Source organism: Dysidea avara, chromosome 4 (genome assembly GCF_963678975.1).
Source record: "Dysidea avara chromosome 4, odDysAvar1.4, whole genome shotgun sequence".
Taxonomy (NCBI): domain Eukaryota; kingdom Metazoa; phylum Porifera; class Demospongiae; order Dictyoceratida; family Dysideidae; genus Dysidea; species Dysidea avara.
The window spans coordinates 49660737-49675596 of NC_089275.1; the positions used below are offsets into that span (position 1 = coordinate 49660737).

At 37.3% G+C, this 14860-nt stretch overlaps 1 protein-coding gene across 1 annotated transcript in view; it reads right to left on the bottom strand.

Annotated features, from left to right (window-relative positions):
- Positions 1 to 5201: 5201 nt before the first annotated feature.
- Positions 5202 to 14860, bottom strand: part of LOC136252647 (ABC transporter A family member 9-like) — a 55983-nt gene continuing 46324 nt past the window's right edge. The window contains exons 25-31 of the mRNA XM_066045172.1: positions 8804 to 8915; positions 8676 to 8758; positions 8569 to 8620; positions 8412 to 8522; positions 8306 to 8365; positions 6355 to 6480; positions 5202 to 5385 (exon numbers count right to left, since the gene is read on the bottom strand). Of these exons, the coding sequence (XP_065901244.1) occupies positions 5276 to 5385; positions 6355 to 6480; positions 8306 to 8365; positions 8412 to 8522; positions 8569 to 8620; positions 8676 to 8758; positions 8804 to 8915 (654 nt within the window). The 3' untranslated portion in view covers positions 5202 to 5275. The remainder of the gene's footprint in view (positions 5386 to 6354; positions 6481 to 8305; positions 8366 to 8411; positions 8523 to 8568; positions 8621 to 8675; positions 8759 to 8803; positions 8916 to 14860) is intronic.

Genomic DNA, 14860 nt, shown 5'->3' on the forward strand with positions numbered 1-14860 from the left:
ACAATGCCATAATTATGTAATATATTTGACTACAGTAAACAGTACACCAAGCAATTCCTCCCTTAGCCATATTATAAAGATGATTTCAACTATAGTTGTTTATGCACACATGTTAGTCCATTAAGCTACACCTATACTGGAATACAGGTTATGTTGGTATTAACATCCTGACCTTTCTTTTCCTCCACCTCATCATAATAACAAACATGTCCTACTCCCAACTATTATGGTTTTTTTTTTTTTTTTAATTATTAAGGCTTTACAGTACAAGTGCTGAAGGTCTGTAGCACACCTGGTCCTACAGCCTGTTTAAAGTTGTTACAGAAAGTGTGTTTGAAAAGGTGGAAAAACTCCATGACTGGACCTAGGCAGCCTCGAACCTGCAGCCATCCGATTAATGCTCGAATGCTTATAGGAGTCTGCCAGGCAGTCAGGATGTTTTCTCCTTGTTAATTTCATGTATATGTATCCAAGGAACTCTAGAGATTATAAGTAAGAGTAAATAATGCTCCCCCTCTAGATATAAGTAAACATAACTCTGTATCATCTGTTATTGTCAGCTACAGCATGTGTTAGCGTAGAAGGTAACACTTTACTTGTACTCTAGATAGTTGATTGACTGTTCTATTAGAGTAGTTTGATTTTAGTGAGACCATCTCTTCTTGTACTCTTTCTATCTTATATTGTCTATAACTTATAGACAATGTAAGCTAGAGAGTGTAAGAAGAAGAGCTAAAGATCAATTAAAGATGGTCAAAATTACTTCAAAATATTCTAATATAACAGTTAATTAACTATTTAAAAAGTCACCTAAAGGGAGATATAAACCACTTCTTCTTGATCTGTGCATTGATATCTCATCATTTTGTCAAATATCCTATATCATTCCATGTTTATAAAGTTGAAATTTTATACGTTTTTATGTACTAAATCATAGTAAAATCAATTCTTTATTGGTGCTTTAGTTTTGAAAGAATACTTTGAAACTGAAACTTCTATTGGTTAAATATGTAGCATAGGAATTTTCAGTTTTAGCTAACATCCTAATTGGGTTAAAATGTCTTGTAACTAAAAAATTAAAGTTAACTGAGCTACAATATCTGAGTGCACAGCCCCAGATCCAGCACTGCTACCATTCTATATACACTTAATCAAGCTCCACATAATTGTAATATCTTTAAAATGTGACCACATTATAGCTATCTCTTCTATTTGTATATTGCATTTCAGAGTACAAGACGTATAGCTATAGAGGTCTTTATCAGTGCAGCAGCTACATCCATATAATGATCCCTTCAAATTCCAAACTTCCTAAAACGATATAATATAGCCACATAGTATCAATGAGTTAGAGCAGGAAAATTCCCAACCATAATTAAGTGTTTCGATAAGGAACACTGCCCTCTCCTGGTAAAAAGATATTGACAAATCTTTGAGAATAGTTGCAACATAGATTACTTTATTATCATCACTTTAAGATTGTCATCTTGTTGCTGGGTCAAGCCCTGTGGTTGGCTCATCTAGAGTGCCACACCTACTATAGATTAACAAACAAGTCACCACCAAATATTAAAATGTCAGTACTATTAACACAAGCCATATATAGCAACAGATAGATGACATCTCCAGTAGTGGATCTAGAATTTTCAAAAGGGGGTTTCTGAAAGTTGGTATAGCTGAAAAATACTGCATCTGAGGACATTTCTCCAGAAAATTTTGAGATTTTAGAAGCTCTGTGATTGAATTTTAGGCTACTTTTAGTTAGCAATTACAATAAATCCAACTGTAAATACTATAGTTAACTATAGGGCAAAAGTTGCGATTAAGCTGCAGCTTTGATTGCTCTATTAGAGTAGTTACGTGACTGCTCTATTAGAGTGTATCTCGATCGTTTTTAATGCACTGGGAGGTGAAAAGTAAAGTGTTGCTGGGGGTTTAATAGCTACATAAATGGTGTTAGTTAAGTGCAACTGCATGCATGTTACTGAAACACAGTGGTATATAGTTGTTTGCTATGACAAATTGTCAATACAACAATAATGAAGCTAGTTAGCTAGACTGCCACTGAGCTAAATTTAAAGGGGGGTTCTGTCGAAACCACAGAAAGATCCGCCACTGAATTCTCACTTCCTGCAGTTTGACAAAATTATAATAGCCTTGTGTGCTTCATGTGGTGCATGAGAAGTTAAACTTCTAGTATTTATTAATATTAATGGTGCGTATGGTACCTGGAGGTGTGAAAATGAGCACCCATCAGAATGGCCTATGCTAAGCAGTCCAAACCCTCTTTCAGTGTAGGCATTAAATGCTAGGGATTGTGTGAGGCACCATGATATAGAATAAGTGATCTGGCCATGCAAGATGGGATGCTGTGACTTGTAGAGGTAACAGGCATGAATGTGAAGTACCAATTGAGTTCTTCATTTCCAGGTCCACTGCTTATACCACCTCATATTATTTACACATTACATATCACAATAATAATTATTATTGTTTAATTTATTGTTAGCATTTATATTCCAGGAAGTGAGAAGTCTGTGTGATAGATGACGATGGCCTATTAGTCAGTCCACTCGCTTCAGCACTGATAAGCACCCTGCCTATATTATGATGAAGAGCCTTAGATGATCTGTAGATGTCCTTATACCAAGAAGCTTAAGACGGCAATCAATCTGCAGCAATTGGTGACTTAATTATGAATTAGTCAATTACGACATGAAACTGACAATTCCTTTGTAGCATATCTAAGTGTGTAATACATAATATGTTTATGTATAATGTACTGTAACGATACAATGCAAGGAGTGAAAAAACATAATGAAGTGTCCATTTATATGTTGGTATTATTCTTCACTTGTATTGTACAGAAGTGTTTGTGGAGCCATCTAGGGACTTGCAATCGTCATTTGCAACACACACTTGAATGTTGCAATAATATTTACAGTCAGAAGTTTTGTGCTCCAAGTATGAAGCTTACACATCTGGTTGATGTACATGTACTGATAGTACATTTGATATGCTTGTCTCACCACTATTTCATTTATTGTGTTGCAAGCCTTGATTATTGCAAGTGCATCATTTTGAAAGAACCATTGCATCACGGCAGTGAGTGTTATGAAGATGATGTTGACTATAGAGCTGAAACAAACATCCTGTATACCAGTGTGTGGCAATGACCATAATACAACAAGACATTGAGATTGGGAGAATGGGCTGGAGCGCTGTAGCCTTGTGACCTGACCCTTAATCTGTCATGTGAGATCACATGACCCTCCGAGATTGGGTCATGGTAAATGTGTACCCCAACATTTATGATAAAGCTCTGGCTGGTACATTTGGTGGTATGCCAATTTACCCAACACCAGATGCCCTATATGATCCCTCCTAACTGATATGCTACAATGCAGCCCATATCCTACTAACCAGCCGTAGTTTGGTACTATGGACCTTTGGTGGGATAAAAAGTTTCCAGCACTGCAAACAATTAGTGACCTCAGATTTTACTTGTGATTTTTACTGTACTAGGTCAACACCTAGCTACTATGAGAAGTCAAAACAGTTATCAGAAGGAGCCAGTATTGCAAGATGAGTTACGTAACACTGTCACAACCCAGATTTGCTATGCAACTATAGAACCTTGTTTACTTCAAAACAATACAAATGGTATGATTGAGGTGCTCTTTGATTTATGTGCAAGATGGATTGCTTGATGATTTCAAGGTAGTATTCATTTCTCCAGGCTTCAGGCCTGCATTCAATACTGAGCTAGTATAATATATGACAAAATGAACAACTGTAATAATTTGTGGTAGTATAATATTATATAACTATCTGGCTCCTGCATCTGAGATACAGTGGCCCCTCAATTAAAAATTCCCAGAACTACCCTTATATGGTGTGTACATAATATAGTACATGGTGTTTACTGGTACATTGAGTAACTCACTAATAACTGGTCTGCTCAGAAACATAGTCATTTAACTTTCTTTTATAGATAACAATATGTAAAGAGCATTGTGGGATTGTTATACTCTAAGCATACTCTGGGATCCTTATACTCTATTAATTGTGGGTTCTGTACAAAGTTATACTCAACCCACAATCAACCAGTCTATCTACTAGTGTAAATAAATTAATACACCCACACCACTTTCTAAGTCAGTTTGAGACCACCCACTCAGATCTTTGTGGCTTTACAAACCCTTGGCTTTGCTATGGGTTCTTGAAACATGGAAGATCCTTGTGGTAAGCTTCTAGTGGTATAACTTATGCACTTGTCAATTTCATGCCCCACCCCAGGTAGGGATTTGACATTGCTTCTTGTCCCCACCCCTAGAGAAATTGACAGTTGCCCAATTCACTGACCAATTTTCAGTAGTTGCATTTTTTAAACTATAAAATTGTACTTGCTATAATTTTACTAGCTACAGGTGTATTACTAGTCGCATGCATGAAATATGCGCTCAGTCATCCTTGAGGTGTTGTCAAATCCCCACTAGGGGTTTGACAGCTGATTTTGCCCCAGTAGTGGGGAATTTGACACCACGATTTGTCAAATCCCTTGTATTCCCCCACCCTCCCTGGGGGTGGGGCATGAAATTGACAAGTACATTAGTTAATACTCATCGAAGGTAGCTGCTACATGGTACACATTAAATATTCTCCTCCTGATCTTCTCAACTAATAAGGCAGGCAGTAGGAGGATTAGGTGTCCTACAGCACTTCTGCTGTAACCTTTTTGATAAACAAAATGGTGTGTCCCTCATTGATAACACTAAAGTTGTGATTAAACAGCATAACTTGTACACAATAAATTATTAGCATTCAATCATTATTAAAGGTATGTTAAGGCTAATAGCTTTCTAACAGGTACATCATCTACTGCTTAACAATTCAAGCTGTTACCACATTGTACAGGTAGATATGGCAGGAAATCTATGGCCACATGGCCCAGATATACTCCCAGACTGACACGTAGCTATTTATGGTTGTGGGCTAACAAGTTACATAGTTGGGATTGACAAAGTACATAAAATGTGAGATCAACTAAATGCTCTAGTAGAGTATTAATAGTTCATAGGTTTAATTCCATACAAATGCACAATGCTGCCACATCAATACTGGTACCAGACAGCAAACTGCCTATAGATTATAACGGAAGAATACAACCATGGTTTGTAAACTATTTAACAACTTGAATATTTCAAACAATTCACTACTAATCTAGATTGTATTAAATTATGTACAAAATGGGAAATTGTTTAACAAAATTGATTTAAGTTCTTGTGCCACAATGTTGACATGGTAACCAGTTGATACATGATGTTCTGCTGTCTTCAGTCTCTATCCGTTTGTCATCATGCTTAGAAACAATAGCAAGGAACACTAAGGGATGGATAAAATCATGTGAACTAACAGTTAAATTATATGCAGTTAGAATAACCGGAACCAGAATCCAGAGAGGAACAGAACTTAGATTATGGTACGCAAGTATGCTTTGAAGTTTGGTCGTTAATGAGGTATTAAAAATCCAACAGATACCCAGGGTAGGTATGTAAACTGGTTAGATACCTGTGACACTTATTTGTCACGTGCGTCACGTGTTTTGCTGGATTCCAGTCACAACAGCCATCAGAATCATCGCTAGAGTGCAAAGAAAACATCACTGGATAATAGAGATGATCATATTCATCTAGGAAGCCTACCAGTGAATTGTTTTAACACTAATTCGATCAGGAAGCTGCCATAATGGCAGTGACCAGAGCCGTACGAGCCATAGTCTAATTGGTTATCGCCCAAATCCACGGTATCTTCGCTATTTTAGAGACCTTCAGAATGGCACATAATCACCTTGGGTGATTTGTGTGATAACCTACACAGAGTGGAATGACCAAAAGTTTACACTTTCTGTATTATGTTGGTCATACAGCTGAATTTTTGTGTATACCATAGGCCTATAGACCTGTTGTTTGTTTTGATTACTTTAATAGAGCAGTCGGCTATTGTAATATTCTCTAGTCACTAACTGTTTTCTGTTCTTTATTGTTGCTGTAATTTAAGTCAGTGTTTCATTTCAGTATGGCTATTAAAACTAGTTAGTTATGCCAGCTTGTATATTCTTTGGTGTAACCAGATAGTTTTATTAGCTGTACTGTGTGACGGCTGACATTTAATGGAGAATAAAGAACAGAAAATACAGCAAATTACAAAGCAACTAGTGACTGCTTAGTTAGAGAATATGCTCTATTAGAGCAATTCAATATTCACAAGCCAAGGCTAGTAAAGTCTCGGAGCTGCATGGTAAGAGTTTTGGCCATTCCAGTTACCGGTTATTATAACTTGTCACATAATTACCATCTTCCAGGGTACTCCTCTTTATACCCCAATCTGCTATTCCTAATTGTATCTTCACTGAATTGAGTAGTGTGAATAGTTTACTGACTACTAATTTTTCCTTCTCCATCTTGTAAGATAATTTATCTGTAACAATACAGATGATGTTAAGACAACATGGTTAGAACTTATAATTACTAACTGTGCTTTACATGGGAATTACTGGTAAGTTCCAAGGGTTCCATAGAACCCCCCGCCCCCAATTAGAGGTTCCAAAGAATTCTTCAATAGGACAACATAAGCTACAGATTATCAACCTATAATATTTTCTGTTATCAGCAACATGCACTGTGGCATGCATAACAGGATCTGGGAAAACTGCCCTTGACAGCAATTTGATTCTTCACCAAGAACACATGAACACACTTCAGCTGGGTTGCTGGCTGCTTTTCTTCCCAAGCCCAGTGGTAAGTTGTACAAGCAATCTGGAGCCTAAATGGAGCTCTTTTCAACCTGCGCTGTATGTGGTTATACAGCTCTGGGTGTTGAATAAAGATCTGTGGTGTAAATTTTCTTTCATTTTAGCCAGTTTTGATTTGAATGGCCAATAAAAAGGCCTAATTCATCCCTACGTGTTCCACTATCATTTTGTAAACAACCTCTTACCCTTGGCTCCTGAAATTATGATTTGAAAATAATCTGACAAATCCTGTTATGTGGTCGGACACACTCAAAAGTATTGTACAAAAACTTTCTGAAAGTTTAGACAATGGTCAGAAAATGGCACACGTCTCACCATAATCTCAGGCTCTGCTCCACCTCCCACCTACCACTCTTATTGGAGCTCGTCTAGCACAGTCAACATTGAGGTAATTAAAATGGTAGGAACTTAGCTAATAGCTCTTTGTACTGCACTGGAAGGTTAGGAATTGGTATAAAACATGTGAAAATTGGGTACAAGTAGCTTCAACCATTGGCAAGCTACATGACATTAAACACTTACAAGTATTTAAAAAAATTGTTAGTTTAAAAATGAAGTAGGGATCTATGTAATAAAAAGTAGTGAAACAAGAGATGAATGATGGTATTACAGCATAGCTCGGTGGGAAAGTCCCTATTTTGGCACATTAGCTTCGCATAGATCCCTACTTCAAATTAACAATTTTTAAAAAATACTAGTTTGTTTAGTTTTTTTGTTGTAGTACAGCTAGCTAGTTACAGTGTAACTTATGACTGCCCTATATAAGGTGGTAAGAGTGTTCTAAGGCCATTTCACTAATGTTATCACCAAACCAGAGCAGTTTAGTCTTCAAGAGTATCCATATGTTATCTTTATTAAAACTGTTTATTCCACAGAAAGTTATAGAGTTCTAAAACTGTTGAGCGGTCAGCAGTAGATTAATAAATGATTACTTTTCAGGTCAGTGACTATAGATAAGAAGCAATAAAAAGAAATGCGAACAAGACAGGTTTTTGCATAGCTGGTCACATATACCAATATACCATTGTTGAATAGTTGATATATGTACACACGTACAAAATGCTTTTACAAAATTTCAGCTTGTGATATTTAGAGATGCTGGACAGTTGGAACAGCAAGAAGTTCAATTTGTACAGCAACTATATAATTTACATTTAATTATAACTCAACAACTAAAACAGGACCACACTTGGTTCAGTGTGTTCATCATCAACAGATAAAGGTATAGCACGTTCCTCTGTGTGTGATGTATGGACACAAAAATTATTCTTACTCTTCATTAACAGGTAAAACTGATGGTATATAGGATTTTTGATTTGAGCTTTGTTTCATTGTGTACTGAGTAATTTAAACATTTGTAATTTTGTAATGTAGGACGTGTATAACATGTCTTGTCACATATGTGCGTGCAATGCTGGAGATGGATTAGATCAGATTCTGTGCTGGTTGTATAATTATGTGTGTATGTGTGTTGTTTGAATATGAACTCACTAGCATAGTACTCTACTAGGGTGGCTGATGGAAGGTGTGATGATATGAACTGTTGTATCCCTACAACAAGCTATTGGATCACATGACATACACCAGACGCACTCACCGAATGATCTTCCAGGATAACAATTAATGTTTAGTTGGTAGCCACAACCCAAACGAGCTTTCAGTTTGTTTTGTGATCCCAGACAACGTAACTTACCATAGTTCATAATTCCTATACAATAACTAATACCACAATCACTACTAACTCATCCAATAACCTATTCTGGTACATAAATGATCTGCCTCCTCCATAGCATGTGTGGTTAAGATCTGTTGCCATGGATACACTGACTGTTACCACACTACACAACACACGCTCACTCACCACAGACTTGTTCTGTTTAACATTATCAATCACCTCCCATACTTGTCGTCGTGACGATGGATCCAGACCTGTGGTTGGCTCATCTACAACAACACAATCAGTAGATATTGAGAACACCATAGACTGACCTAAAATGACTATGTCAAGATCACCAACACAAGCAATAGCAACAGATAAACGACGTTTCATCCCTCCTGATAACTGTTTAGACTTCTTATTGGCTGCATCAAGTAGGTTGACCTGGTAACAAATATACAGTACGACTAGAATGTTATTAGTTTACAACTATGATAGCATTTTGCTCAGCTGATTACAATTATAAATTTGTTACTTAAGTAAAGAAGGGTTAGACAAGAATAGACAAGAAGAGGTTAGACAAAAACAGGTCATTAAAGAGGTTAGACATATTAGCTTGCAATGCACAAGGGGCACTTAAGACTTAATCAATTAACCTTTTGAATTCCATAATAAGTCTATATTTAAGCTTTTTGTGTTTAAAACCTTGGAACAATGATGAGTAGTATATACTGAGCACTACTCTTCTGCTGTTCTACAATGACTTCACTATTATATGTAAAATAAGGCATAGTTTAATGCACTACAACAATATGTCAACAGTTTTACACAACACTTTTGATATGAAATGGTAAACCGCAGACGTCTACTTCACATAACTGAACTTTTTGACACTACACTCCATTATTGTGTGATCATGTGATCTATTGTATTCCCATGGTCTCAACAACATGTGAGGATCAAATCAGACAGACAGACAGATAGATAGACAGACACAAACTGTTACTGTAAATGTTTTGGAAAAAGTGTCTGTGTGTGTCTATGTCATTTCTCCCATGTGAGCAAAAAGTTTTGTGTTAAAAGTAGCCTGTATGTGAGAAATGAAAGCTATATAGTGCCAGTACTAACCTTCCCAGTAGGTAAGCTTTTGCTTGTGATGGGTTATTCATGCCAGCTTGAAATATGGGTGAAGTTAATTATTGAAGAGATTATAATGCCTTTCACAATGGGCTATATGAGTATAAAACTGTAGTGTATGCATGTATGTAATATTAGGGCACACGTGGTAGTTGTATTCTATCTAATTGGCGCACATGTGGTGGTAGTTGTTTTATTATTGAATCTATTAATCACTGTCAATCGTCAGTCCTCGTTGGCCAGTTAACATTATATGGTGTCAGAACAAGATTTCTTTCACTAGTGCTGAACAAAGCAAACTGGTAAGAAAACAGAGAGTAATGGCAACTTTATTTCAAATCTCCACTTCTGAGAGTTTTAGTTTCGCGAACCCAGAAGAATGGCCAAAGTGGATACAAAGGTTTGAAAGATATTGTCTAACTAGCGGCCTAAGTAATAAAACAACAGAAGTTCAACTGAATGCACTGATTATCACATGGCGGACCAAGCAGATGACATGCTAATTTCCTTCGGATTATCGGACAATGATAAAAAGAAGTGGTAAAAGAGAAGTTCGAGAAACACTTCATCAAACGCCGGAATAAGATTTACAAACAAGCTACGTTTACCCAAAGGAGACAACTCCCAGGAGAATCTGTCGATGATTCCATTACATTGCTGTATGGCTTTGTTGAACACTGCAAATATGGGGACTTGCATGAGGAAATGATATGAGATTGTATCGTAGTTGGGTCAAAGATGCTACACTCTCTGAGAAACTGCAGTTAGACCCAGATCTCATCTTGAAAACAGCAATCACAACAGTTCAGCAGTTAAAACAGTCAAAAAGCAACAAGCAACAGTAAGAGAAGAACATCCTAGTATAGATGGAGTTAAGAAATCCTACAAAGACAAGAAACCTGCACCCATCACTCGTGCACCTCAGAACGACACCTGTACTAGATGTGGTAAGTCACCATCCCACCCTCAACAGGACTGCCTGCAAAATAAGCAACATGTCATAAGTGCAAAAAGAAAGGACATTATCGAACACTTTGTAAGTTGAGGAAAAAGGTAGACAATGTAGTCACTGATACACATAAGGAAGAACCAGTAGATAATTTTCTTGGAACAGTTCATTCCTCAGAAGGCAAAGCTTGGACAGTGAACCTGTATCTTAATGACACACAGCTAGAATTCAAAATTGACACCAGTGCAGAAGTGACAGTAATTCCAGAGTCAGTTGCCACCCTCACTCTTATGAACATCTTCACGAGGACTAGTTTGTGGACAGTTTACAGGAACATTGAGAAAAGATACTTGTGTTGTAAAAGAAGAGATCTATATTGTGAAAAACCTCCACACACCATTACTGGGACTGCCAGTGATTACCAACCTTAACTTTGTTGCCAAAGTTTGTAATGTTAAATTGGACAGGGATGTTGTTGATGTTGTTGGACAGGGATGTTGTTGATGTTGTTGATTCAAAATTTCCAGAACTTTTTAATGGTTTAGAAAAGTTGCAGGGGGAGTATGACATCAAATTGTCAGACAGTGTAACACCCTTTGCCCTGACAACCCCTAGACACATTCCAATACCACAAGCTTGACAAAATGGAATGAGAAAATATCATCTCCAGAGTAGAAAGCCCTACTGAATGGTGTGCTGGTATTGTTGTAGCCAAACAACAAGGTACATATTTGGTGTGTAGAACTCACACAATTGAACAAATGTATCAAATGAGAGAGACGTGTTCTCCCATCTGTTGATCACATACTGGCCAGTTAAGCAATGTTAAACTTTTCAGCAAAATTGATGCAAACTCAGGGTTCTGGCAAGTTGAGCTTTCAAGCAATCATCTTTGTTGACGACTGTTATAACATCCTTCGGGAAGTTTTGTTCCAATTGTTTACCTTTCGGTATTTATCCACCCCAGAGTTGTTTCAGAAACATACGAGCATTACTCTAGAAGGCTTAGAATAAGTTATCTGCTTAATGGATGACACTTTAGTTCATTGGTTTAATAAACAAGAGCACAACAAATGGTTACTGGCCACATTAGAACAGCTTGAAATTCCATATTACTTTGAACCATGAGGAGTGTGAGTTTTCAAAAACTTCAATCAAGTTCTTGGGTCATGTTATAGACCTGAGGGAATAAAACCAGACCCAGAGAAGGTCCAGGAAATTTGTGAGATGAGTGAATTAAATCCCTTTGTGAATTGAGACAATTTTTGGCAATGTGTAACCAGATAAGCATATTTACACCTGAACTGGCAGATGCTACAAAGCCTTTGCAAGTTTTACTTCACAGTAAGAACTAGCGGGTTTGGGATCAACCCCAGCAGAGTGCTTTTTGTAACACCAAGACTCTACCCCAGTTTTGTGCTAGTATGATTTCTCATTGCCTACAACGGTATCAGCCGACGCCTCATCATATGGGCTCGGTGCAGCACTCCTCCAGAAACAGACCAATGGTCAGTGGAAACTAGTGGCTTACAGCTCTCGAGCAATGACCAGCACAGAACAGAGGTACACTCAAATAGAATGCAAAGCTCTTGCTGTGACTTGGGCATGTGAGCATTTCACCAACTACCTACTTGGAATGACTTTTGAAACTGAGACAAATTATAAACCACTTATATCACTACTTGGCAAAAAGCCCATTGACAAACTACCTCTGTGAATTCAGCGATTCAAAATGTGACTTATGAAATATCAGGACAGTGTTCCTGGCAAAAATTTAGTGATTGCAGATGCAGTTTCTCATGCACCATCTTCAAAAACTATTCTAGAGGACACAGAATTTTGTACAGAAGTTAATGCTTACGTCAATCAATGCAGTGATGAACACTCTGATGAGATGCTAGACAAGATCAGAGATGAACAGAACCATGACTGCAATTGTGTACAACTTGCAAAGTACTGCCAAGATGGTTGGCTGAACCAAAACCAACTCAACAGTGATCTGAATCTCTTCACTCAGTCTCTATAGAACTTTCCCTACAGCTGATACAAAATAGTCTAATTGTGATACCAAAATATCTACAGCTTGAGATACTACAGAAGCTACACAGTGGACAACAAGGCATTACCAAATGTCGTGAACAAGCAAGACACTCAGTTTGGTGGCCGTGCATCAGCAAAGATTTAGAAGCAGAAGTGAAGAGAAGTACTGCCTGCTGCAAAGCTAAAGTAATTCCTATTCAATTTCCACAACTTCCATGGCAGCGAGTTGGAACTGATTTGTTTAAGTACAATGTGCAGCATTGGTAGTGTGTATTTGTGGTTAAAGTAGTTTGTTGAAGTTACACTTTCTTAGTTTTGCATAGCATGACATCATTACCAAATTACAAAATAATTCATGAATTACAAATTACAACATTTACTAATTCTCTACCTAAGCATAACCCTAAATTATACACAATGGTTAATAATTGCCTATTAGCTAGAAAGGGATAGCTAGCATTAACTGTATGGGAGCCTAGTGTTTAGAAGTAGCACAATATTAACTTGTTATTTTAGCATTGTAGCATCCTTGAGGACAAAAATTTGGTAGTGTCAACTGTTAAACATTTTGTTTCTCTACATGGCTCTGTGGAGGGTACTGTTGGTGATGCTTGATACAGTTTTATCAGGAATTCATGCTGAGTAATGTAATGTAATGATAGTGAAATCTTTCTAGCTTGCATTCAGCAGTATGCGTGAAAGCCTAAAACAGGCTATGGTACTGTAGACTACATTCTCAATGGGTTACTAACTATTTAGTAACCCTACCACAGGTTTCTATTGGATTTAGTAACCTCAGACATCAAAAGGAAACATTACGTAAAATTTTCAAAACAAAGATTTCCTCACACACCCAAACACAATTACACCAAGGTTATAGTAACAATTGTATGTATTGATCTCACTACTCAATGTGTCAAGTAAGGATACCTCTCTTAACCTTTCAGATTTCATGTGGTCTCGCTGGTAGTTGTATACTACATTTAGCAAACAAAAATCGGCAAAGCCAAACACAATTTCCATACTGTTAGCTCACTTACTCTCTGGACAAGACAGGCATTATTAGCACACAGTTCAGTTAGGCATTCCAATACCAATGTCCGGCATGGTGTGGCACTAACACAACAAACTCGAAGAATAAATCTCGATGTTAATACTCACAATTTGCTTCTTAATAGCTTTTACTTTCTGGACAAGTCAAGTGTTTTTCTAGCCCAGCATAGAAACTACTTGAGACTGGCACTATTACCATGTTGTATTGTACTTCTAGTACATCACTGCTACAAGTGTCATCAGTGTAAATACACTAGCTGAGTGATGAGTTGTATATTGTGACATATATCGTATTGTGATATGTTGTGTGCAATAATCATGATAGGAAAATATCCTATATCACACACCACTAGGCACTATAGTCATGCAATGGTTATGAATGTCACACTGGTGCATGGCACTGACACGATCAAGGATAAATCCCAATGTTAGCATACACAGCCACTTTCTTTCACTCTTTCTTAACGTCGGAAATCACTTAGAATGAGTTGGGTTGACAAGGTTTCTATGCTATTTAGAGCCTCTCAGACGATGTGGGTTTGGCTACCCACAATTAATTAGCTCGACCTGTGGCCTTGGTAATTAAGTTTGTGGGTAGCCTTGCCCACATCATCTTCTGGGTCTCTAAATAGCATAGATACCTTGTCGACCCAATACTTAGTGTCAATGCTTACAAGGAGATGCAAATTATTTACATAACATCTTTTATTTTAGGCCACACCTATTTGAAAAGTTGTTGCTCAGATTTATTTTACAACTAAATGGGTCGGTCGGTCGGTTGGCAAAAAAAAATAAATAAAAAAACAGCTAGTTAATTTCGGAAATGTGTACCTTCAAAAATATATATGCAAGTCAGATAAAATATTTTTAGCTACTGCAACTGTCTGCAGAGTAGGGCTGAGAGATACAGCCATTTTAGTATCACGATCGATAGTACAGCCACTATTCACGATACTGAATAGCTCACGATACTTTCAAATGAGTCGATCATAGCTCGTGCTACATAGTGTATTGCTCAGTATTCCTGCAGGAAGTCTTTAAAGGTAGCATCAAACTAGCCACTATCATCCTTGTTTACAGTAACAGTTATTGTAACACATGCTTTGAGGTTATGTTATGGTGTTCACACCTCTCTGCAGGGGTAACCAGGTTATCACTTACAATAATTCTTAGCCTAGTACAGCATAACAAATGGCTTTTTAATGACAGT